This window comes from Physeter macrocephalus, chromosome 5 (assembly GCF_002837175.3).
Source record: "Physeter macrocephalus isolate SW-GA chromosome 5, ASM283717v5, whole genome shotgun sequence".
In the NCBI taxonomy this organism is placed as follows: Eukaryota; Metazoa; Chordata; class Mammalia; order Artiodactyla; family Physeteridae; genus Physeter; species Physeter macrocephalus.
In genome coordinates, this window is record NC_041218.1 from 20,084,591 (window position 1) to 20,110,666 (window position 26,076).

The window sequence follows — 26,076 nt, forward strand, 5'->3', positions numbered from 1 at the left end:
AAAAAAAAAAAAAAAAAAAAAAAAAATCTCTAAATGGAGATTAATTACAGCACAGTCATTTGGTTTTTCTCTTCCCTTTAACGTACACGTATATTAAAGCATTTCCCATCTTTATGGCACTTCAACATGCTATCATCGTTTGCTATATGTCACAGAACACACACTCCCTCCTAAACATGCCACAGTGATGCATCTTTCTAAATAAAACTAAACTCACTTTTTGTAAATTTCTCCCACCCCTTAAGACTGTCTTCTAATAGTCTTGGTTTTAATATGACCAAGCCTGTAATACTTGCTCATCGTAGCTCTTAACCGGATTGTGCATTAGAATCAGTTGGAATCCTACTGAAAGAGGCTTTTCAGATGTGGGATCCACAGGTAATTCTGATTGGGAGGAAGGGACGAAGAAAGGAAGGCTCAGTGACAACTAATAGCTGTGACTACCAAAATATTCAGAACGTTCAGATGATCTAATCTGAAGCCACTGCAAAAACATAAATGAAATAATTTTCTTGTCCCTATAGGGTAAAGCAAAGGCTTAAACCAATGTTAGTGCATTTAACAAAATACCTGGCATTTTAGAACTGGAAAACCCAAATCTCTATTCAGTGACTGCTATTCTTTGAAACATGAAATCCTCAATTTTCACAATTTGAAAATATGTATACATATATAGGTGTAAATACACTACTTTATATACATACACTTAGTAAAATGCCTAGTGAGACATATTCCTCAACAGAGAGCCTTTATTTTAAGATTATGAGAACTAAGATCATTTCAACTAAATGAATCAACTAAAAGTATCACAGATTCTCAATTGAAATGTCAAGACATCAAAGTCCAAGCCAAAGTAGGCGTGTAAATCACTGACTTAAACATTTAAAAAGAAAGCTAGGGGGGCTTCCCTGGTGGCGCAGTGGCTAAGAATCTGCCTGCCAATGGCAGGGGACACGGGTTCAAGCCCTGGTCCAGAAAGATTCCCACATGCCGCAGAGCAACTAAGCCCGTGCGCCACAACTACTGAGCCTGTGCTCTAGAGCCCACAACTACTGAGCCTGCGTGCCACAATTACTGAAGCCCGTGTGCCTAGAGCCCATGCTCCGCAACAAGAGAAGCCACGGCAGTAAGAAGCCCGCGCACTGCGAGGAAGAGTAGCCCCTGCTCGCCGCAACTGGAGAAAGCCCGCGCGCAGCAACAAAGAACCAGTGCAGCCAAAAATAAAAAATAATAATAATAATGATAATAAAATAAAATAAATTTATAAATTAAAAAAAGAAAGAAAGCTAGGGCAAGCTGAGTTCTACATTTGACTCTTTGGTGCTATCACCATGATTTAAAACTCTTATCTCAGTTTCTCCAGCTCTAAAATGGGAACAATATGACAAATGGTAAAAACAGAAAGGACAAAGGGATTCATAAGATGCAAGAAGTCATTTTAGTGCTTGAGTCTAAAGTGACAGATAAGTGAAATTACTTAAGAATTTCATAAACTCACTTGAACCAAGAAATTCCATGAAAGAGCTGTATTTTCCTAAATGTATTTTAAATGGTCTTTGTTTTAATACGATTGAAATGGTAAGACTTGCTGAGCCTGATAATCATTTAAATATTCTCTAACCAATTAAGATCAATAGGCAAGGGGCTTCCCTGGTGGCGCAGTGGTTAAGAATCTGCCTGCCAATGCAGGGGACACGGGTTCGCGCCCTGGTCCAGGAAGATCTCACGTGCTGCAGAGCAACTAAGCCCGTGCGCCACAACTACCGAGCCTGCACTCGAGAGCCCGTGAGCCACAGCGACTGAGCCCGTGTGCCACAACTACTGAAGCCCACGTACCTAGAGCCCGTGCTCTGCAACAAGAGAAGCCACCGCAATGAGAAGCCCGCGCACCGCAACAAAGAGTAGCCCCCGCTCGCCGCAACTAGAAAAAGCCCACGCGCGGCAATGAAGACCCAACGCAGCCAAAAATTTTTTAAAAATAAATAAAGAAAAAGATAAGATCAGTAGGCAAGAATAAAATCTTGATCTTTATCTTGTGACAAAGACCCAGCAACAATAATCTAATGCCAGTATCTGATGGATTATTCTAAAAGCAAACTTACAAACCTTACAATGTTGTGGTGGAGTAAAGATTGCCAAGAATTCCTTGCTACTCTTCCCACCGAATGGACTCTATTTTCCCTCCACTTTGACCAATAGAATGTGGCAAATGTGACACCATGTAATATACAAGGCAGGGCCTTAAGGGATCATCAGCCTCCACCTTTACCTTTTTGAATGCTCCAGACTGGAAGCCAGCATTCATGTAAGAAGTCCAACTACCCTGAGACTGTCATGCTATGAGTTCCTACGGAGAGAGAGAGAAAGCTTCTAACCCAGTCCAGCCTTTAGCTGAAGTAGCCAAGTGAATGTTTTCAGTTGACGCCATGTAAAGTAGAAGCACCACCCTGCTGAGCCCTGAGTGAATTTCTGACTCATAAAACTGAGAGCAAATAGAAGCCATGAAGTTTGAGGAATGTGGTATGCAGCAACAATCAAACCAAAACAACTATAACTATACTCAAGAATTTAGGCATACTCTCAAATTACTTCCACAATCAGAATAGGTTTAAGAGAAAGAACGTTTTTTTTAAAAGTATTATTATCAATTCAGGAAGATATCATCACTGTTGCTCTAAAATCTTCTCAGGTAGGCAAGAGCAGTATCAGTGAAGCAATGCCAGTTGCTTTAATTTCACTCAAATCATATAATGACACTGTACATCACACTATCCCACCTATTATCATTAATCATCACCACTTATTATGGCCTCTTGGTTACTAGCAACCCTCCTGCTTGGGCCCAGGCGCACCACCTTGATAAGCACACAGCCTCCTTAAGGACTAAGGCCGTTTAAATCACCAGGGGCAGTACAAATCTGCCTTGGCTTTCAATGGTCCACCCTCCAGTATCTCAGACAAAACCAGACAAAGAGAGGGACTTCCACGGTGGCACAGTGGTTAAGAATCCGCCTGCCAATGCAGGGGACACGGGTTCGAGCCCCGGTCCGGGAAGATCCCACATGCCGCGGAGCAACTAAGCCCGTGCGCCACAGCTAATGAGCCTGTGCTCTGGAGCCCGTGAGCCACAACTACTGAGCCCGTGCTCCGCAACGAGAAGACACCGCAATGAGAAGCCCGCGCACCGCAACAAAGAGTAGCCCCCACTCGCCACAACTAGAGAAAGCCCACGCGCAGCAACGAAGACCCAACGCAGCCAAAAATAAATAAAATAATTAAAAAAAAAAAAAAACAGACAAAGAGAAAAGCTTTGGAGGTAGTGGCCTGTAAGGAAGCCCTGTCATTTCTACCCTTGGGTCCTCTAAACCAAGACCCAATCAGACCCAAGCAGATACTTCCTGGGCAATTAGAAATTTAAGGACAGCAGACTTTCTACCAAATCCACCTAATTCTGGGGCATCAGCCACCGAGCTACTATTTTTTAAAGTTTGGCCCAGTGTATTAAGATATCCACGACATTCACCACAACTTTCACTGGGCCTCAGACACCCTAGCACTCTGACTTGTGCAACTGCCACACGTGCACGGGGAGCCAGAGGAATCTCCTTGGCTGCCCGTCATTTCCTGCTTTAAGTAGTGAACATAAAACAACCTACGGAGAGTCCTGATGCTACAGAAGCTGACTTCAATTTAGAGGAAGATTTCTACTTTAACTTTCACATGTTCACTTAGTTCTATGCATTGGGCAGCATACTATTCATTGACCAGAAAGAACAAAAATTCAAGGAGCAAGCACCTTCCTGGAGATGCAGTGGCCTGGCCGACAACATGATTTTAATATGCCGCCCAAAACAGAGGCTATCAAAAAGTGTTAAAGGTTGAGAAATGAAGAAAAACTATTTCTGCAAGAATAATCGCACAAGTTATCTGGTCTAGAATACAGCAAAAACAAAGCTAGTTCTACTTTGAGGAATGGAATCCTCAGCTAACCAAAATATCATATGAAACAAAAGCTAAGAATAACCTAGTTTCAGACCTGAATTCAAAAGAGAAACTGCATCTGTCTCCTTGAAAAACTCCTCTAGGTCATGGATCAGTACCAATAAGATTTGTGGATTTTCTTACCTGACAGCAAACTTCAAGTTCTCTGCATGAGGTTAATTTTATCATTATTTAGACATTTAAGTGGCAGTTAACACAAGTAAAATGATTTTCCATTCTGTCTCTGTTAAGCTCCAGAGAGAGAGATCAGGGCACTAAAAAGTGAAGTGACTCGTGGTGTTATTGTCAGTGGTTCAACATGTAATTACAACCCACAGCCTCCATCTGTAGAACACTACTTAGCACACTCAGGGTTACACACTTAAGCCGACAATAGTTAAACGGGCAGTTTGGTTTTGAAAAGAGATGTAAATAAAAAAATGAGATTTTTTTTTTTTCAGAATCGTAACACCTAAAAGATAGGTTTGTTCAAAGTGATCCTCTTATTTCCTCTGTTATGTTAAATCCCACAAGAAATGGAGTATTTTGTGTTTCTAGTGTATCTCGGTCTTAACACACTTGAAAATGTGCAGCCAACGGTATGACAGGCATGTCACCAAGTAGGTGACATTTCGGAAGGTGCTGTTGCTACTCAGAAGGGCAAAAACATGTATTTCTATTATCACAATTCTAAAGAGTGTGTAAAACTGAAAAGGGAGTTCAATGGTGTGTGGTCACAGGGATGACACCAGGAGAAAACTCTGACACCCTGTTACTATGATAGTGACAGCCTTGTCTCCACACACGGCTGTCTCCAGACACAAACACGCAGAGACAAATGAGCCTTCCAGCTACAGGATGGATTCTGCCTGCCAGGGACAGCCCAGGTTCCAGTGGAGAAAAGCTGCCAAGTCTCTACGTGATCAAAAATTATTTTCCAAGATTTAGTAAACAAAAGAGCATTTCCATTTTTCAGCAAGAAACATTTTCGATTCAAAGAAACACTGAAATTCGAAGTCTAAACACCTGTAACTCCATTCATCATATGATCCCATCACCTTCGTACATGCTGGTACATACTAACTGCAGACGTCTATTGTTCTCAACTATGTCTGTTCTCCAGAAATGATTTTAACCTGAAGAGCATTCCACCAACAAGTATCAGAAAACTAAATTGGCCCTAAGCATAAACCTCTGCATGCAAACTTAAACCAAAAGTCTTCTTTTCTAAGCCCTCCATGTTGGCAAGTATTCTCCTGTGCTACTTCCCATGCCAGCTGGCTAACACTGAAGTAAAAACACACACTCTTGCCCACTCCCCTCACTTCACCAGAGTGAGTTCTCTATCTTGTGTTCAGCTTTATTCCCGAATACTTAGCACATAGTTGGCCCCAATAACTTAACACTAAAATATCTGTCATACTGGAAACCAGCATGACAAGTTGACTACGTGGTTTTATAGATTTTCCAAAAGACTTCCGAAAGGTTTACAAATCCTTCCCTCTTCTTTGTATTCCTCTAACATGCTCCATGAAAGCCTGTCATTTGTTCTATTATTAGACAATATCTCAAGCAATATAACCCACAGACTCTCCACTAGCCTACACAACAGTTTCCTTGCTTTAGTCTCCAGCCTCTACACCCAATCCTTTTCAGTGCTACTATATGAATCCTACTTCATCTCACCACATGCCAATCCAAATCCAAAATGGCCCAGTATCACCTAAAACAAAGGTCCTCAAACTTGAGCGTGCATACGAATCACGTGAAGGGCTTATTAAAATACAGATTGTATGGCCTCACTCCTTGAGTTTTTGAATCAGTAACTATGAAGTAGGAACACAAATTTGCTTTTTTAACATGCTCCTAGGTAACACTAATGCTGCTGGTCCAGGAAACATACTTTGAGAACCACTGACCCAAAGCAACAGTTCCCAATTACAGGATCCCAAACAAATTATCGGAATCATCTTAGGAGCTAAAAAACAAACAAACAACAGCAACAAAAACCCCACAAAATCCAGTCCTTAGCCACAGTGATCCTTAATCAGAAGGTCAAGGATGGGACTAGGAATCAATCCAGAGGTAAATCTAATGCATACTCAGCTTCAGGAACCATTAGCCTAAAGACAAATCACAATCCCCTTAGATGACACTTAAGGGCTTCTACAACCTGAACCCAAACCTACCTATCTGAACTTATCTTCTAGTCCACAAAATAAACCCTCAGTTACAGCTAAACCATTCTTTTCTTACTTATCCGTGAATATCCTTATCCATTCATTCCTTCTGTACCACTTACCAGTATCTCACTTGCCATTCCAGCTGTCTGAAGTGCCATTTGCATCTTCTCTACCTCTGCAAAACCTCCAAGGATCAGCTCTTCAACAATCCTGAACACCTTTTTTGGTCCATTTAACATGTTTCAGGATGATTATATGACACACTGTGCCAACTACCATTCTTACATTTAGCAACATTAGACCATTTGTGTGTCTGTGTCACTGCATATCCAGTTTATTACTGGGTATATAACCTAATATTACACTGTAAGAAATCTGTAAGTAAGCTGTAACCTGAAAGAATTTTTGAAGGAACTAGAAAATACAGAAAACTAAAACCAATTTAAAAATTGTATAACAATTTTTATTATATAATAGTAATCATTTAAAATATGTAGATGACCTCTTACTTTAAAATGCTTTATTCTTGAATCTGTGGATTAATAAAGATGAGTACAATAGAGAGCTAAGAAACAATCAACCAGAGATTAATTCAAGTCATGACTCATATCACTCTTCCACAACATGTCTAAGAAAACACAAATTGGGGGCAGAAAAGTAGAAAAGTAAGAGGAGGAGAAAAATGGAGGAAAAGAAAAGAAAAAAGCAAAGAACACTGTCCTACCTTGACCTCAAAACAATTAAACATAATACATGAAATGTAATGTTATTTCTACATTAGACCCATCACCTTGTACTATTAGATCAGTTTTAGTTTTATGTTCTTTATCTGTCAAATAGCTTATGCCAACAGTATATGTACACATTAACGTGAAATAGCAACAGTATTGCCAAGTGTATGATTTGGGGACTACAAGTTACTCAGATATTTAACGCACAACTGATGCCTCTTTAGTGCCTTAAATACATCTTAAGGGTGAAGGGAGTGGGGAATGGGAAGTGATTTCTAATGGATACAAACAGGGACTTCCCTGGTGGCATGGTGGATAAGACTCCATGCTCCTAACGCAGGGGGACCGGGTTCAATCCCTGGTCAGGGAACTAGATCCCACATGCATGCCACAACTAAGAGTTCGCATGCCATAACTAGGGAGCCCACATGCCGCAACTAAGGAGCCAGAGAGCCACAACTAGGACCTGGCACAACCAAATAAATAAATATTTAATGGATACAAACAAGGTTTCTTTTTAGGGTGATGAAAATGTTATAAAATCATATCATGCTGATGGTTGCATAACTCCATAAATATACTAAAAAGCATTGAAATCTATACCTTAAACAGGTAAACCTTGTGGCAGGGACATTAAATCTCAATAAAGCGCTTTAAATAAAAAAATGAATAACTCATTCCATAATATGGAAGATAGGATCCCCAATCATCTTTTGAAATGACATGTGTGAAAGGTATATCTCATTTAATAAGCCAGAAACATACTTTCAGTCATTTTTTCATTTCAAGTTAATGTCTGATGGAACTTAAAGTTCCTTAGTTTATTATAAACATTTTTAATATGAGATAATGGGTTTTGTTTTCAAAAGTGTAGGAATTATATACATTTGACAAATCCAAAGTAAGTAGGGCTAAGTAAGGCATATCTTACTTTGTTCATAACCCTAATTAATTCTTCATAATAGTACTATAAATAGGATCCTAGTAGATTCAAAAGTTGTTTTAAATTTAGAACATTAGTCTTATTCAAATATCAGATATCAAAAACTTATTCATAAAGCATTTTATAACCTTGTGACAATAGGATTACATAGTCTATAACATACTTCCTAGGGCTTAATGTATTCAGGTTTTAAATGCCATAAGTACTGATACAAATAATTCCATTAGATAATATTATATTCTAATACTGTCCAATACATTTGCAAAACACAAATATTTTTATTAGTATTTCATGGTACATCTCTTTCCATTCATATACTTTTAGTCTGTCTATATCTTTATGTTTAAAGTCTCTTAAGCCCAAAATGAGGAACTTGAGTTAAAAGATGGGGATATAGTCTTCAAAATGCCACTGTTATAATAAAAGGTAAAGAAAAGCTATGGAAATGTTCAAGCTTAAAGGAAACTAAAGAGGCATGAAAAGCAGATACAGTATCAAATTCTAGACTGGATTCTCTACTGGAGGAGAAAAAAAAAAAAAAAACTACCCTAAAGAACATTACTGGGTCAATCGACAAAACTAGAAAATAGATAACAGATAAAACACACACAAGTACATATAGATAGAGAGAAAACAATTGATAAAGTGACAAAATGCTAACAATAGTTGAATTTGAATTCAGAGTTATATGGGCACCCTTTGTACTATTCTTACCTTTCTAAAAGTTTGAAGTTATTTTAAAATTAAAAAAAAAACATAAAACGTATCTCTTGTAAACAGTATGGTTGGGTTTTTCTTTTTTTTAATTCTATTTTTTTTTTTTTTTTTTTTTTTTGTGGTATGCGGGCCTCCCTCTGTCGCAGCCTCTCCCGTTGCGGAGCACAGTCCCCGGACGCGCAGGCTCAGCGGCCATGGCTCACGGGCCCAGCCGCTCCGCAGCACGTGGGATCCTCCCAGACCGGGGCGCGAACCCGGTTCCCCTGCATCGGCAGGCGGACGCGTAACCACTGCGCCACCAGGGAAGCCCCGGTTTTTCTTTTTTTTAAACCAATCTGACAAACTCTGCCTTTAAATTGAAGTATCTAGTCCATTTACATTTAATGTAATTATTTACATGGGCAGTATAAGTCTAACATGTTGCTATTTGTTTTCTATTCATCCTATCTTTGTTTTGTTCTTTATCTTTTCTTTCTTCATTGTTCTTCCTTTCTGGCTTTTTTCTTTTGGATTAATCAAATATTTGTTCACTATTCAGTTTTATGCCCTTTACTGGCTTTTCAGCTACACATCTATTTTACAATTTAATGTTTGCTCTAGGGCTTATAATATGCATCCTTAACTTACCACAGTTTACCTTAAACATTGTACCTCTTCATGTATAATGTAAGAAACTTACAGCAGTAGAGTTTCATTTACCCTATTCCCATTTTTTGTGCAATTATTGTCATACATTTTACTTCGAAATATATTATAAAACCCACATACATTACTATTGGTTTTGCTTTAAACAAAAATTAAGAAATGAGAAAAATATATTTTATTTTTACCCACATATTTACCACTTCTAGCCTTCTTTATATGTTCCTGTAGATGAGTTACCATCTGGTATTGCTTTCCTTTAGCCTGAAAAACTTTCTTTAACATTTCTTCAAGTGCAGGTCAAGTGAAAACAAATTCTTTCAGCTTTAGTTAATGTGAAAATGCCACTATTTCACCTTCATTTCAAATGATTTTTTCAGTGAATATAAAATTCTAGATTGACAATTTTTGTATTTTACAGCACTTTCAAGATGACATACATCGATTTCCGGCCTGTATTGTTTCTGATGAGAGGTTAGTGAAAATTTTTATCACTGGTTCCCTGTAGGCAATGCACTCTTTTTCCTCTGGCTATCTTTAAGATTTTTTTCTTTGCTTTTCAGCTACCTGATGATAATGTGTCTAGATATGGTTTTCTTTGTGTTAAACTTCCTTGGATTTGTTGAACTTCTTGACCTGTGGGTTTATGTTTTTCAACAAATTAGGAAATTTCGGGTCATTGTTTCTTCCAATAATTAACTGCCCCAATCTCTCTCCCTGCTCTCCCTCTGTACTTCCAACCACACAAATGTTAGACAGCATGATACTGTCCCACAGGACATTATGGCTTTGCTCATTTTCCTTTTCAGTCTATTTTCTCCCTGTCCTTTAGTTTAGATTGGTTTTGATTGATTTTTCTTCAGGTTTTCTGATCCTTTCTTCTACAGCATGCAATCTGTTGCTAAATCCATCTGGTAAATTTTTCATTTCAGATATTAATTTTCATCAAATTTTTAAAATTCTGGTTATTAGTCACATTTTTCTGCTTTTCTGCAAGTATAATAATTGTATGCTGCACAATGTGGATGCTTCACTATTGAGATACTAGATTATATTACTTTATTTACAGGTGGATCAGACTAATACTGTAGAGACTCGGTTTGGGGCTTTGTTACATGAAATTACAGTATCACGTACACTATGGCTAGAACAGACCAATTTCTAAAACATCTGAGGTCACATCTGAAAGCACAGGATGTTCACTAAGTTCTCCCCACACTGGCTGGTCTGAACTCCAACGTTTCTGAGCATCTGGCAACTTCTGCAATCTCCATTCAGCTCACAGTCCCACGGTAGCTATTTTCTGCCTTGGAATGGGTGAAACGTCACATCTGACTAAAGGCTCGACACTACTCTTTTCAGATTTCTGGGGCCTCTTCTCTCTGCAATTCCCTCTCCTTCAGTATCCTAACCCACAAACTGCAGCTGCCTCTGCACCCTTGAACCCTGAGCTCTGCTTCATCTACTACTTAGAGCCTGCTGAGGTTTGTTCACTTTCCTATGTCATAGTTTGAAAGTGTTCCCAGAGAAGAAGCTGGGATGAATGTGAAAGTGACCTCATGTATTCTCTTCTCTCAACTGACCATGCTGATCGCCTGAGTCCACCCAGTTTCAAGTTACTTATGGTAGGAGGTAACCACATCATGGACAGAACCAGAAGTCCTTAATTCTAACTATTTTTGAAATAGCTTTAAAATCTATTATCTTATTTCATCCTTAAAATAAACATGTAACCTGAAAAGCATATGTTTCCATGACAGATTAGCAAACCAAGATATAAAATATTAAATAACCAGTTTCCAAGCAATAAAGATATTTTATTCAACACACAAATATTCATCAAGCACCTACTATGGGCACATGGTAATTGACATAGCAGCAAAACAAACTCATGGAATATAGTTGCAACCTATATTCTTTCTACTGAACCATCAATAAAGTACACAGACCATATCCAAAAAATTATCTAATGAATGAATAACCAGGAATCAATCAATCCACCAAGAGCATGCCTATACTCTCAAAAATAACTACAATTTACATACTGATTTTTTTCCTGCAAAGAATCCTATTTGCCATGCAAATAATTTCATTTCTACACAGTTATGTTTTTCAATTCCCTATATATCCTTAATTTTTTTCCTATTAGTAGATACTGTCTAACCAAGTCACTTCTATTTAGCTATGTCAAATTTGCTTCAGCTAACTCTTAATCGTATTTCTCATTTTCATCTGGCCAAATCAAATATATTTTCCTGGCACATGGAGAGAAAATATAATAAAATTTCTAAATACCACCTCTGCAGCATCATACCAAACAGTAATATCATTCCTCCGATCTTCAACAGATCAATCAAAGTGGCACATTTATACCTTACAGGTTTATCTTCATCTCTTAAAATAAGCTCTTGACCTGTCTTTTACCCCAACATATGCAAGAGCTGACTGTAAGAAAATGGTCATAAACTTAAGCTACATATATGTTTATAAAATAGTGTTTAAGAACCTTTTAATATTGATTACATAAACATATGACTAATTCCAGTGAAGTAAAATACATTACAACAGAAAGCCAGATACTATAGATCCTTGATTGCTACGTATTGAGAATCTCCTGATTTTAAAGCCTGGCCAAAAAAAGTTTGTTTCAAAGGTCTTTTGAAAATGACAGAAGTTCATAACATCAGCAAGCATCACCTTTAAATAGGAACACTACATTCTCACTCTGTTTATGATTAAGAGAATATTTTAGGTGGCTGATTTTTTTATGTTCCTACCTGTCATTCTGAATCAAGATGGCACCCTCTGTAAAAGGATCTTACCTGCAGAACATCTTGGATCTTCACCCACACGTCTGCCATGTCATACAATTTGACATCTTCCTGCTGAGTCAGTGGAGTCACAACAGTGTCTTGCAGGTATCCCAGGACCACAGAGTGTGCAGCAGCCACAGCATTAAACTTGTCAAACAGCAACTCCAGCAGTTCTAGAAGTAACCTAGTGAAAAAAATAAACATTTACATACAAACAAACACAAAATGATTGACACCGGCCTGCAAGAAAAACATCAAACTAAAGTGAAGTAGCACACTACCATGTAAACAGCTCACTAAATTTCAACAGATTTCATTTCAAACAGTTGTCTGATCTAAGTAACTTTTGAAAATTTATCTAAGTGTCTGTTTCCTCTGCTATAAAATGGATGTGGTGAAGTCAGACAAAGACAAGTATTATATGACCACTTATATGTGGGATCTAAAAAATAATACAAATGAATCTATATACAAAACAGAAACAGACTCACAGATGTAGAAGACAAACTTATAATTACCAAAGGCGGAAGGGAAGGGGGAAGGATAAATTCAGAGTATGGGACTAACAAATGCAAGCTACTATACATAAAATAGGTAAGCAATAGAATTTACTATATAGTGCAGGGCACTATAGTCCGTATCTTATAATAACCTATAATGGAAAATAATCTGAAAAATATATATGTATAACTGAATCACTTTGCTGCACATCTGAAACTAACATAATATTGTAAATCAACTATACTTCAATTTAAAGAAATGGACACGGTGTAAAAATTTTAAAGACAATTCTAAAGTCCCTAAACCAGCAGTAGCAGCTCAATAAACATTTGTTTCCTTTTTAACATAATTCAGTGATCACTGTACTCTCTATTTATATAGGTAGTTTTTCTAAGGAATTCAGGCAATTTTTCAGACAACAGTTCTAATGTTACAGAGAATGTGCTATTCTCTAGCAATAAATTGGGCACTTTGGTAAGGACACTAATCCTTTTAGTCACGGAAAGCTGCGCTTACTCCCATTCAAATGTATAGCCTGACTTGCCTGAAAAAACTACACACCTGCCGAGCAATCTGACTTTCACCACAGGGAGCAGCTTGGACCTCCGCATTATCTCATTCTTCATCTTGAGAGATGGACACACATTATTACATCAATTTTATATACTCAAGGACAAAAAATGAGGTTGCAAGGCAGCTGACCCTAGAACAAAAGTTGATTTCCATGTCAGAGCACTGAGCCACCTACCTCCCTCTATAGTTTTACAGTGTAGATGTATATTCAGAGATGGCTCAGAGCTTCATGTCATGGATGCAAAGTAATTCCCCCATCACTGAGCCTTACAGCATCACTGATCACTCACACTTGGAATCATCCTTTCCTCCTCTGAAGTTGTATTTTATTCCACTTTTAAGGAACTTATCACATATGGCTCACATATGTGACTCAATCAATGTGGGTCACATTTATTTATATATAGACATTTTACCTCCCTTCCCCATTATTATTCTTTTAGAGCAGGCACTGCTTCATACATCTCTGTAAACACAGGAGCACTCAGAACAGTGATCAGCAAATATTTGCTGAATGAATTTAATGTGTATACCATGAATGAGTACAGACGATTTTGGAATGTGACCTTTATTGTATAATCTGTGGCTCTCAGTTCATAGTTCCTAAGTAGACTTATAAACCAACCTGGAAAGTAGAAAAAGAAAGCAAAACATCTTGTCAGCAATGTCAATTAACAAGACTTTATTACCATAAATAAGAGGCTATAACTACAATCTCATCAAAATGTATAGCATAATACCTATTCCTATGGCTTCTTTACTGTCCAATTACTGTAATTAATGTGCCAATGTGACAGCCAATAATTATCTTATGAGAAAACCCTAATATCTCTGACATTTTGATTTAGACAAGACAGAATCAATAAAAATGTACATATTCCTCCCAGTCTAGAATATACATATATAATCCAGAAATTACACATCGTATGTGTAAATAGGAGCCATTCTACCTTTGAATGATGATTTTTTAAAATCTTTTAAAGGTAAATTCATATTTATACTCACATTTACCTAAAACAATTCTTCACTTTCATCTGTGTTATATAAGAACTACTCAAAATCAGCAGAAAGAGGTACAAAGTACAGGAAGATGTATCTAACTTAACAACTAAAATAGTTAATTCAGTGTAGGTAAATAATCTGTGTCAGACTGGTATCTGGCATCATACAGAGAAAATACCTGATTAAGTACGGTTCTACTTTTCAAATCAAGATTTATGCTGAGTATGTAAAAGCCTGTGGTTCCCAAATGTCAATCCACAGACCACAATGTATTTTTCAGTGGTAGAAAGAAAAATAAGACCACATATTCACGTTTCACAAAGGTAAATTTGATATTTTTGGTATTCTCTTGGTGAGAAAAATCTGTTATTTTCTCCCATGACTGCAGTGATATTGACAAATGTCCTTACTTGACAAAATTAAAACGTAGTAACGTTATGCTATACCCCAACATTTCTGGAATGATTTTTTTAAATTTTTATTTTATATTGGTGTATAGGTGATTTACAATGTTGTGTTAGTTTCAAGTGTTCAGTAAAGTGATTTAGTTATACATATATCTATTCTTTTTCAGATTCTTTTCCCATATAGGTTGTTACAGAGTACTGAGGAGAGTTCTCTGTGCTCTGCTGTAGGTCCCTGTTGATTACCTATTTTATGTATAGCAGTATGTACATGTTAATCCAACCTCCTAATTTATCCCTCCCCCTCACCTTTCCCCTTTGGTAACCACTAGTTTGTTTTCTTTGTGCGTCTGTTTCTGTTGAAATGATGTCGATTCATGACATTCAGAAGCGTAAGGCATGCTGGTATCCAACTTCCCAATGGCATGAAGTTCTAGGTACAGGCCTACAAACCAGCAATAGAGCAGAAAACACTGGAAGAGGAGCGGCTCCTCTGAACGGAGGGGCTGCTGTCTGGTTATCTCCAGGGCCACTAGACTCCATGACTGCACACACCTCGGCTGCCACTCAAGGACAAGAGCAACTCAGCAGCCAGGGGCAGTGCTCTGTTTAGAAAAGAGACCTAAGAGGGAACCGAGGTGTAAAATGAGATCCCTCGTATCTTAACAGTATGGAAATAGCAATCCCTGGATAAAATGCGACACACGACCACCTTCTGCCACACCTGGAGGATCGAGACCAAGATAGCTGTGTTGTAGTGTGACTATCAGAGCCATAAGACAGGCTACAGAGGGAAGAAAAAAAGAAGAGCCAGGCCAGAAATCAAGACACTCTATTTGCCGCTCTGCCTACCTTGAAACATCCACCAACTTCAAAGAGAAGAAAGCTCTCCTCTGCCTCACCACAGCACAGTCTCGACAATACTAATAAAACCCGCAGCTCCGACATTAGAACTTAAAACTTTTGTGCTGCAAATGATACCGTCAGGAAAGTGAAAAGGCAACCCAAGAAATGGGAGAAAATATTTGCAAATAATTTCCCTGATAAAGGATTTGTGTCTAGAATACCTCAAGATTTCTTACAACTAGTAACAAGAAGACAAATTTTAAAATGCACAAAGGACTTGAATGTGCATTTCTCCAAAGAAGATATATGAATGACTACTAAGCGAACAGAAGATGCTCAACATCTTAGCCATCAGAGAAATACAAATCAAAACCAGGAGATATCGGTTTTTGGATGGTTATAATCAAAAAGACAGACGATACGAAGTACTGGTAAGGATGTAGAGAAATGTGAACTCTCATACAGCACTGGCGAGAATGTAAAAATGGTACAACTGCTTTGGAAAACAGTTTGGCAGTTCCTCAAAACATTAAACGTAGAGTTACCATACGTACCCAGCAATTCCACTCCTAGGTGTATACCCAAGAAAAACAAAAACACACATGTGCACAAAAGTGTGTACACAAATGCTCACAGCAGCATTATTCATAATAGTAAAATATTTAAATAGTAGGAAAATAGTAATAGTAAAATCATAAAGTGGAAATAATCCAAATGTCCATCAACTAACAAATGGACCAAAAAAACCCGAGGAATATTCATACAATGGAATATTATTTGGCTATAAAAGGAGATGAAGTACTGATACATACTACAACATGAACCTTGAAAACATTATGCAAAGTGAAAAAAGTCACAGAAGACTACTTTGTGACTTTGCGTGATTCTATTTATATGAAATATCCAGAATAGGCAAATTACACAGATGGAAAATATGTTAGTGGTTCTTAGGTAGGCGGGAATTACCCACTAAAGCATATGGGGTTTGTTTTGTAGGGGGGACAAAAATGTTCTGGAACTACGGAGCGGTGATGGTTGCACACCCTGTGAATACACCAAAAACCACTGTTTCAAACCATCAATTCACATACTACACAAACCACTGATTTGTGTAGTATGTGAATTATATCTCAATTTACCTGTTTTTGTTTGTTTGTGTGTTTTTAAATCATCAGCTGTGGCTCTGAGTCAGGACAGTGAGGGCCCAACACCTCCCCTGTGGTGAAGTGAAAACATACAGAACAGTGAAAAAAGGAAACTGATGTCTCAAAAAGTGAAGTGAAGTATTATGAACACTGACTCCTTCAGAATATTACTACCAGGAGGACATTAGCTTTTCTCTTTTGGTTCACTTGTTTTTTGTTTGTTTTTCCTTCTTACATAAGTAACCGTTAAAGAAACAAAAGATGCACATTCTTTCCCAACGTTGATAATTCCTAACCCTGTAACTATGAGAAAATCTCTCAACTTCTTCAAGTGTTCCCATCTGTAAAACCAAAGTATTAATTAATACCTGTTCCAGGAGCCTCACACAACTGATGGATGGATCACATCAGAAAATGGACAGAATTAGTTGAGGTAATTGTACTGTATTAAAGAGAGAGGAGGTTTCAGGATACTTTTGTCTGGATTCCTGGCTTCAGCAACTCTGAAGACAATGGTTACCCTTCCTGAGAGAAAGAGAAAGAGAGAGTGGGGAGAGGGAGAGAGAATGAGAATGAAGTGAAGACAGAAACTGTTGAAAAGGAGAGCTGTTGGTTTTAGATCTGAAGATGTTAAGTTTAAGGTGTTACATACCAGTCCTCGGATATGCAAGTCTGGAGCTCAGGAGAGAGACTGATATTGGAAATTTACAAAGTGATAAATATTTGAGAGGATGAGATTACTCAGGGATAATATGCAGAGTAAGACAAGCAAGCCAACATTCCCCGAAATAGCAGCAGTGAAGAGATGTTCAGGAAGTAGCGAGGCAGGAAAACGACGACAGGAAGGAAAATGGTAGAAGACAGTGGAGGAGAGAATAGCAACAGAGCCAAGGCTACACGGCAGCCAGCTGAGGTGAAGACAGAAATGTACAACTCACAGGTCCCAGTGACCTTGGCAAGAAGGGTTTCAGGGGAGCACTGGATGCTGAACTCAGCAGTGGGATAAGGAGTGAATGGTTAATAAGGGAAAGAATCCAAGTCAATCACACATTTTGCAAAGGCTGACGATTCCTCACCAACACATGCCCTCCTAAAAACAGAAAATGAAAAAGCAAGTGACTCTCTCGCAATGGAGCAATAAGTGAGACCAGGAATCACTCACATGAACAAGACATAAAATGCACTAGGCTGGCCCAATTTAAAGCTACCAGAAATAAACTGAAATATGCTGTTAATATTCACATACACTCGCTGGCTGCCCACCCGACACTAGATCGAGAAGACAAGTGTTTGCCTTTGACTGCAGACACACTCAGGATGACCTGCACACACAGAGCCCCACAAAAGTCACCCCCTGAACTTGAGGACACAGGGAGGGGGAAGGGTAAGCTGGGACGAAGTGAGAGAATGGCATGGACTTATATACACTACCAGATGCAAAATAGATAGCTCGTGGGAAGCAGCCGCAGAGCACAGGGAGATCAGCTCGGTGCTTTCTGACCACCTAGAGGGGTGGGATAGGGAGGGCGGGAGGGAGACGCAAGAGGGAGGAGATATGGGGATATATGTATATGTATAGGTGATTCACTTTGTTATACAGCAGAAACTAACACACCATTGTAAAGCAGTTATACTCCAATGGAGAGGTTAAAATTTTAAAAAAGTCATTCCCAACCCTACTCCGCCAACAAAATATCGACTAAATAAAAGAAGAAATAAAACACGACACTGCAACTAGCTCAGTTGCTTAAATCCTGTTAGGATCAAGGTTTTCACCACTGATCCAAAAGACAAAAGAGCAGGCAGAATCATTAAATTACTAGAGATTCCTTAAATTGAATTGAATAAGAAAAGGTCTCACACAGGAATAAGCCTAAGAACCATAGAGATTAGAATTTCAGTTAATTGCAATTTCTACCAGTCAGAAGAAAATCGTGCGTGCAAACGCGCGCGTGTGCGCGCGCACACACACACACACACACACACACACACACACACAGAGGTTATTTCCAGAGTCACAAAACAGTATGCAATAATATGCAATACAACACCACAGTCAGTGAAAGAAAACTTTAATCCTGGGATGGCAATGTGGTATAAATGCCGGTATAAAGGACTGGCATTAGAAAGCTGGACTTGGTACCAGCTCTCTGCTGAACACCCATGGGATTTTCAGTACATCATGGGACTGTTCCAAGTCTCAGGCTCCTCAAACACAAACTTCCTCAATTGCAATTTCCTACTCACAAATTGTGAGAATTAAATGCAATAATATAAGTGAAAGTATACTAAAAAGCAAGCTCAAAACAACAGTAAATTGCTTCCTATCCCTTTAACGGTTACCATCTAGAGGGGGAAAAGGGGGGGGACAAGAGATACTCCAGATGTCCCCATGGCCCAGCTGCATCTCTGTCCTTCCCCCAGCTTAGTGAAGTCCTGCTTGTATTCCATAAGATACACTAGTACCATCCCAATAGAGCCCCTCTTTAATTCTGTTAGTTGGAGGTGGGTTCTGTCGCCGCTAACTGAAAGAGGTCTAATTCACAGAGTAACAGCCAACTCCTTCATTCCCCTTTCATTCTATAATCCCTCAAAAAAAAGCACATGATCACAATGGACTGAGAGAAGTGACAAAAGAGCAACATGCATGGCCTCCTGGGCCAGAGAGTAAGAACACAGTCCCTGTTTATGTGTGGTTATGTACCCACACCTCTCCCCCAACACATGGCCCAATGCCTAGAGTGGAGAAAACAGTTAAGTTGTGGGTGCCTGAGTACATATGAGTAAAAGAATGAGCAATTTAGGGTGGCAGTATTCGGAGAAGTCTACGACTAGAGCCACCAACCTGGGCTCCTCTGCATGCGGCCAGCAGCTAAAGCTGTCATGACGGACGAGAGCCCTTAAACAGTGAGGCTGGAGTGAGATGATGATGATGACAACCACGAGGACCACAACAAAGACAACTACGTCTTCAGAGCCACACTGATGACAGCAGGCCGGGCACTGTGTGAAGTACACACTTTATCCTCGGGAGAACCCTATGAGGAAGGTACTACTTTTATCCCCACATTATAGACCACAGAACTAAAGCTCAGAGATAAAAGAGAGACCAAAGGACTCGATTTTGGAGAATGTTTCTTTTAAAGGATGTTAGGGAAAAAAGTAACTTAAGAGAAGAGGCCAGAGTTATCAGCACTATCAAATGCTACAGAAACCAAGGCTGGAAAGAGCATTAACAGAACAGTCTATCCTGCCTCTCTTTTCTCGCTGCCAACCAGTTTACCCCTGGTTCTCTACTAAAACAATTCCTGCAAAAGTCTCAAATCATCATTCTGCTCAATCTAAATATACACACTACTCTATATAAAATAGATAACCAGCAAGGACCTACTGTACAGCACAGGGAACTATACTTAGTATTTAATAATAACCTACAAGGGAGAAGAATTTGAAAAAGAAGAGATACATACCCATGTATAACTGAATCACTCCGCCGTACACCTGAAACTAACACAACGTTATTAATCAACTATACATCTAAATAAATAAATAAATAAGACCTCTTCAGTCCTCATTCAAGGAGGTGCAGTGCTTGTTTCTACTGACCACTCACTCCTCCTTGAAACACTGCCTTCCACGGGCTCCAACCCTATACTCTTCCACTCTCCTTCCACCTCCCTGGTTGAGCCTTCTCAAGAATCTCTTCCTCAGCCTGTTCCTTAAATGCTGTCAGCTCTTCTCAGTTCTCATACTCTCTCTGGGTGAGCTCATTCACCACTTATGGCTTCAATCATCCACCCGCTAATGACTCCCAAATGTTATCTTCCGTCCAGACGGCTCTCCTGAGCTGTAGACATCAAACCTAACATGTCTTAAATAAAACTCATCTTTCTCCTCCCCAAACCTACTTTTCCATTTACCTAAGTCAGTGAACGGTATCACTTACCCCAGAACATCATCCTCCCCTCCCCTCTTCCTCAAATCCAATCAATTACCAACCTCTTTTATTTCTACCTCTTTACTACCTCTACCATGGGCCTACTTTAGCCCATTGCCACTGTCACTCTGCTAATGCAGGCCTTATCATCTCTTCCCTGGATTTTTAAAACAACCCTTAGAGGAGACTCCTTTCCTCCAGTCCTTGCCTCTCCCTCTCTAGACTGTAAATTCAATGAGGGTAAGAACCATGGCTGATTTATCACAGTATTCTAGTATTTGTCATAATAGTAAGCATATGACAGGCAATAAATGAGTATTTGTTCAAAGAAAGAATGAAACAATGAGCTCCAGCAGATGGGGGAGATAGAGACTGGATTACAGATAGCAAGAGGCAAGGAAATACGTATTACTGACTGTAATCTCCTGGAAGGAAATTAGAAGACCACAACAAAACTATTTCACACAAAATTCTCCTCTCAAAAAGATAACCTCATCAACATAAACATGAGAACAAAAAGAAATATAGTTACAAGCTGAAAAATATATATGCATTCAGAGCTAACTTTAATAATACTGTGTTAAAATCTATTTTGTGTTAAAAAAACATGAAAGGGTCAAGAAGAAGCAAATATTTGTTCTTTAAACATACTTCCAATTACCTGGCAGGTTTTAAAAACAGGCTTCTTATAAATACAAGCAAAATGTTACCTATTCTCCCAGATAGCCTACTAACTTCCTACCCATAGCTACTCCTATGTATCTCATCTTGGAGTGCCACCACGAAAAAAGGCAGAGGATTAAGGAGAAGAAAATGGTAAGGAACAGTCACAGTTGCACAAGTCAAGGAATGTCTGTGGTATAACGCTATATCATCAAGCTGTGAAAAATGTTCAATATTTAAGGTGAGATTCAACTATCTGAGTCTAAATTTAACATCCAGGGAAACCTGAATTAGTCATTTGGCCTGAAAATCCACGTTAGCAGCCGAGAAGCTGCCTTACTTGGTCACGAAGTAAAGATACACACACAAGGTAGAAAATCAGTTCTGTTCTACTACTTATCTGCTGAGACCTTAATATCAGGGTTTCTGCATTTTCCCACTGACGAACAAAGGCATTAACCACAGAATATTTATTTCCCTACTTCTATGTTCTAAAAGATAAGAAAATACTGAACTCTGAGCTTAGGTTTTATATGAAAAATTAAATGAAACTGATCATCAATTATTTCATATCAAAATGGTCTTAGTTTTACACTCCTGTATCTCACATACACATTTTCATAATAAGCTTGGCTGAGCTAATATTTTTCATTTCAAACAGGACATAGATGCCATTTAATCTTCAAGGTTATCTACTACCTACTTCTCAGGGATAGAGATTAGTTTCACCACTTTTATTAATAACAGTCTTCATGTAAAGAGCAGTTACTATTTGAGGAGTGCTGACTAATTCTCCATCTGCACTATGAAAAGAATAGGAAAAAACTATTAGCAATATAGAATGAAACACAGTAAAAATAAAAAGAACCGGTCCTGGCTCTAGTAATTGCCTTCCTGTGTTACTTCCCCACTTGTCAAGTCAGCCTCTCATGCTCAGTTTCTGAATTCTTAGTAGATGACCTCGAATGAACTTCTAGCTCTAACGTGTGGCAAATTAGGGACTGAAATAAGAAAATAAACGCAGGCCCTTTTTCTTTGAGTTAAAGTATTAGTATCATTCTTTCAAAAGCCTTTCCCAGGACAGTCTCCTCAACAAAAGATGACGAAAACACTGCATAGTCATATGCAAAAGAATGAAACTGGAACACCCTCTTACACCATACACAAAAATCAATTCAAAATGAATTAAAGACTTGAACTTAGAACTGAAACCATATAACTCTTACATGAAAACACAGGAATTAAGAGCCTTGACATTCGTCTTGGCAATGACTCTTTGGATTTGACACCAAAAGCAAAGATAAACAAGTAGAGAACCACATCAAATTAAAAGCTTCTGCACAGCAAAGGACACCATCAACAGAATGAAAAGCCACCTATGAATGGGAGAAAATATTTGCAAACCATATATCTGATAAAAAGTTAACATCCCAAATGTATAAAGAACTCACACAACTCAAAAACAACAACACAAAACACAATCCGATTAATGGGCAGAGAAACTGAATGGACATTTTTCCAAAGAAGACATACAAATGACCAAAAGGTACACAAAATGGTGCTCAACATCACTAATCTTCAGGGAAATGCAAATCAGACCATAAGGAGCTATCACCACACACCTGATAGAAGGGCTATCATCAAAAAGACAAGAGATAACAAGTGTCGGGGAGGATATGGAGAAAAGGGAACCCTTGTACACTGTTGGGTGGGAATGTAAATTGATGCAGCCACTATGAAAAATAGTATGGAGGTTCCTCAAAAAATTAAAAGAACTACCATATGATCCTGCAATCCCACTTCTGGGTATATATCCAATAGAAATGAAAACAGACTCTCAAAAAATATCTGCACTCCCATGTTTATAGCAGCATTATTCACAAGAGCAAAGACATGGAAACAACCTAAGTGTCCATCCATGAATGAATAGATAACATACGCACATGCATGCACAACCCCACGCTTCCACCGCAGGGAACAGGGGTTCGATCCCAGGTCGGAGAACTAGGATCCCGCGTGCTGCGTGGCATGGCCACAAAACACACACACACACACACACACACACACACACACACACACACACACACACACACACACACACACACCGTGGACTATTATTCAGCCATGAGAAAGGACATCCTGCCATTTGCGACAACATGAATGGACCTTGAGGGCATTAGGTTAAGTGAAATAAGTCAGACAGAGGAAGACAAATACTATATGTTCTCACTCATATGTGGAACCCAAAAAAGCCAAAGTCAAAGGAACAGAGACTAGAGTGGTGGCTGCCAGGGGCTATGGGAAACGAGAGATGGTGGTCAAGAAGTACAACCTTCAAGTTATAAGATGAATAAGATCTGAGGAGCTAAGGTAAAGCATAGTGATTATAGTTAATACTGTATTATATACTTGAAAGTTACTAAGACAGTACATCTGAAAAGTTATCACCACAAAAAAGAAATGGTAATTATGTGATGCGATGTAGGTGTTACCCAATGCTAGGGTGGTCATCATTTTGCAATATTTAAGTATATCAAATCAACACATTGTACACCTTAAACCTACACAATGTTATGTCAGTTATTATCTCAATAAAGCTAGGGGGAAGAAAAGCCTTTCACCCATCTGAAAAATCATATTTCATCATAATGGAACATTGGAAAATTTATCTGCAAATCCACTTCCCAAAGACAAGAAAAGTTATGATTTTAGGTGTATATTCTTAGTACTTAGTTGTATACTGGTCTTAGTACAAGAACGTACAAGGTTTCTAGGGGAACTGTTTACGTGTCTCTAAGTCATCAGTCTGATTCTCAAGTGAGTCAATTAAGACTCATTTACTCTGTGGCGGCTGATCACACTTCTTAACATGTCCAGCTATCGCTGAGAGGCCTGCCATTGATCACAGCGGGGCGGGGGGTGGAGACTGTACGGGTGCGGGAATGGATGTGTCAGCGCAAATACTGCCCTTCTCCCGAGGAAGAACAAAATCAGGCCCAGGAAATGAGTTAGGACTGTCATCTTTACATAAGTCAGAAAGCAAACTTCCATGGAGGATACAGACAACTCATCCTCTTAATTCCACCACCAACCAGCTTTGTGAAACTGTCAAATTATTGCAGCTTTCCCACTTCCCTGGGTAAATCTGGGATTAATAATAATGCCCCCACCTGTGATGAGGCCAACAGTAAGGCTCACTCAGGTGAGATGCCAGATGGCAGACTGCTTTGCAAAGCATAAATGCTACAAAACTACAGAACTCCGTGATGTCTGTGATGTTGTAAAGAGTGTTCTCAAATTTTAGCATGTGTAGAATCATCTAGAGACTCCTGTGGGCTCTGCACTCAGGGATTCCAATTTAATCACCCCTCCCCACAGGGATAATTTGCATTTCTAACTTTCAAGTGACATTGGTATTGCTGGTCCTTAGACCCCACTCTGTGTAGTGCTGAGACTTTTTTAAAAATAAAAATCGTTTCCTCTAATTTTCAAATTGTCTTCTTTGCATTTTTCTTACTTATTTATTCATTAAACTTCCTGGGTACTTAGTATGTGCCCAGCCCTAAATCAGGCTGCAAACACAAAGTTAACCCCCCTCTTAAAAACTTACAGCCCAATCTGATTAGAGAACATAATGATGATATGGGCCAGGAACTAGAGGAGCCCAGAAAAATAAAGTACAGCCTAAGATACAGACAAAGGTGCTCTAATCATATCTGACCTCACTCCTAAACATCACCAAGGGAAGAATTTCATTTGACACACTTTTTTTTTTTTTCTTTTTTTTAGCAGCAAACAGCTCAGCTTTTTATTGAATGTGTTACTAAAGAGGTTTAGTCAAAAAGAGCAAAGCCCATGTCATCGTCAGACTCTTCAGATTCTTCTTTCTTCGCTCCCACCTTCTTCTCCTCAGCTGGGGCAGCAGTGGTGGAGGGGCAGGACCTCCTGCTGGTGGTAGGAGGTCACCTGCCTCGCACCGCAGATGAGGCTCCCGATGTTGACACCGGCCAAAGCCTTTGCAAACAAGCCTGGCCAAAACGGTTCAACACTTACACCGGCTGCTTTAATGAGGGCATTGATCTTATCCTCCGTGACCGTCACCTCATCGTCATGCAGGATGAGGGCCGAGTAGATGCAGGTGAGCTCCAAGACGGAGGCCATGGTGCGGGCGAGCGCTAGGCAGAGGCTGCCGGGCACGGTGCTAGTCGCCGGATGAAGTGAGGGCCTCACCCCAATGCAGCCTTAGCTTCCTCGGAAGGACGGAGCAGCTCAGCGGTAGCTTCGGAAAGCTGACACAAGTTTTTGTTTGTGTGTTCTTGCTATGAGAAAGATTCAGTGCCGGTTTGAGTGTGGAGTATCTTTGTATTATGACACCAACAAGCACACAGAAAATGAAAAGATCTAAGGCAGCTCCTACTATCTGCCAAATAAAGAAGTGGCCTTGATGCAACACAAAGGCAGACACCTAAATAACGTTATCAATAACCTAAAATGTAGATTTTATCCATCATTTCCTTAACTGGCCCCATCTCTAATATGAACCTCCTACAGCATGCAAAACAAGAGAAATAAAAAGCATTTTTTTTTTTACCCTGACAAATATAAAACAAAGATTTAAGAAATGTAACACTGAGTAAGACCTCTAGCACATTCAGCCAAGCTCCCTTTCTCCAGGTACTATAACCAAAGGACAACATAAGGATCAGAAAGACAGCTGTCCAACTGCACGTTTACCAAAGAGCTACGAACATTACCCACACTATTAATTCACCTGATATGCTAAGAAGCGATCATCTATTGCTTACGTGGGAAATCTAAAAAAAAAAAAAAATGATACAAATGAACTTAATTACAGAACAGAAAAAGAATCACAGACTTAGAGAACGAACTTATGATTACCAGGGGGAAGGGTGGGGGGAGGGACAGTTAGGGAGTGTGGGATTGACATGTACACACTGCTATATTTAAAATGGATAACCAACAGGGACCTACTGT

General features: G+C 39.1%; 1 protein-coding gene and 1 pseudogene across 7 annotated transcripts in view; both read right to left on the reverse strand.

Annotated features, from left to right (window-relative positions):
• Positions 1-26,076, reverse strand: part of EXOC4 (exocyst complex component 4) — an 869,227-nt gene that overhangs the window by 734,284 nt on the left and 108,867 nt on the right. For all 7 annotated transcript variants that reach the window (XM_024130229.2, XM_024130235.3, XM_028489724.2 and 4 more), the window contains exon 7: positions 12,020-12,194. In XM_024130229.2, the coding sequence (XP_023985997.1) occupies positions 12,020-12,194 (175 nt within the window). The remainder of the gene's footprint in view (positions 1-12,019; positions 12,195-26,076) is intronic.
• Positions 24,594-25,338, reverse strand: LOC102975138 (60S acidic ribosomal protein P1-like; annotated as a pseudogene).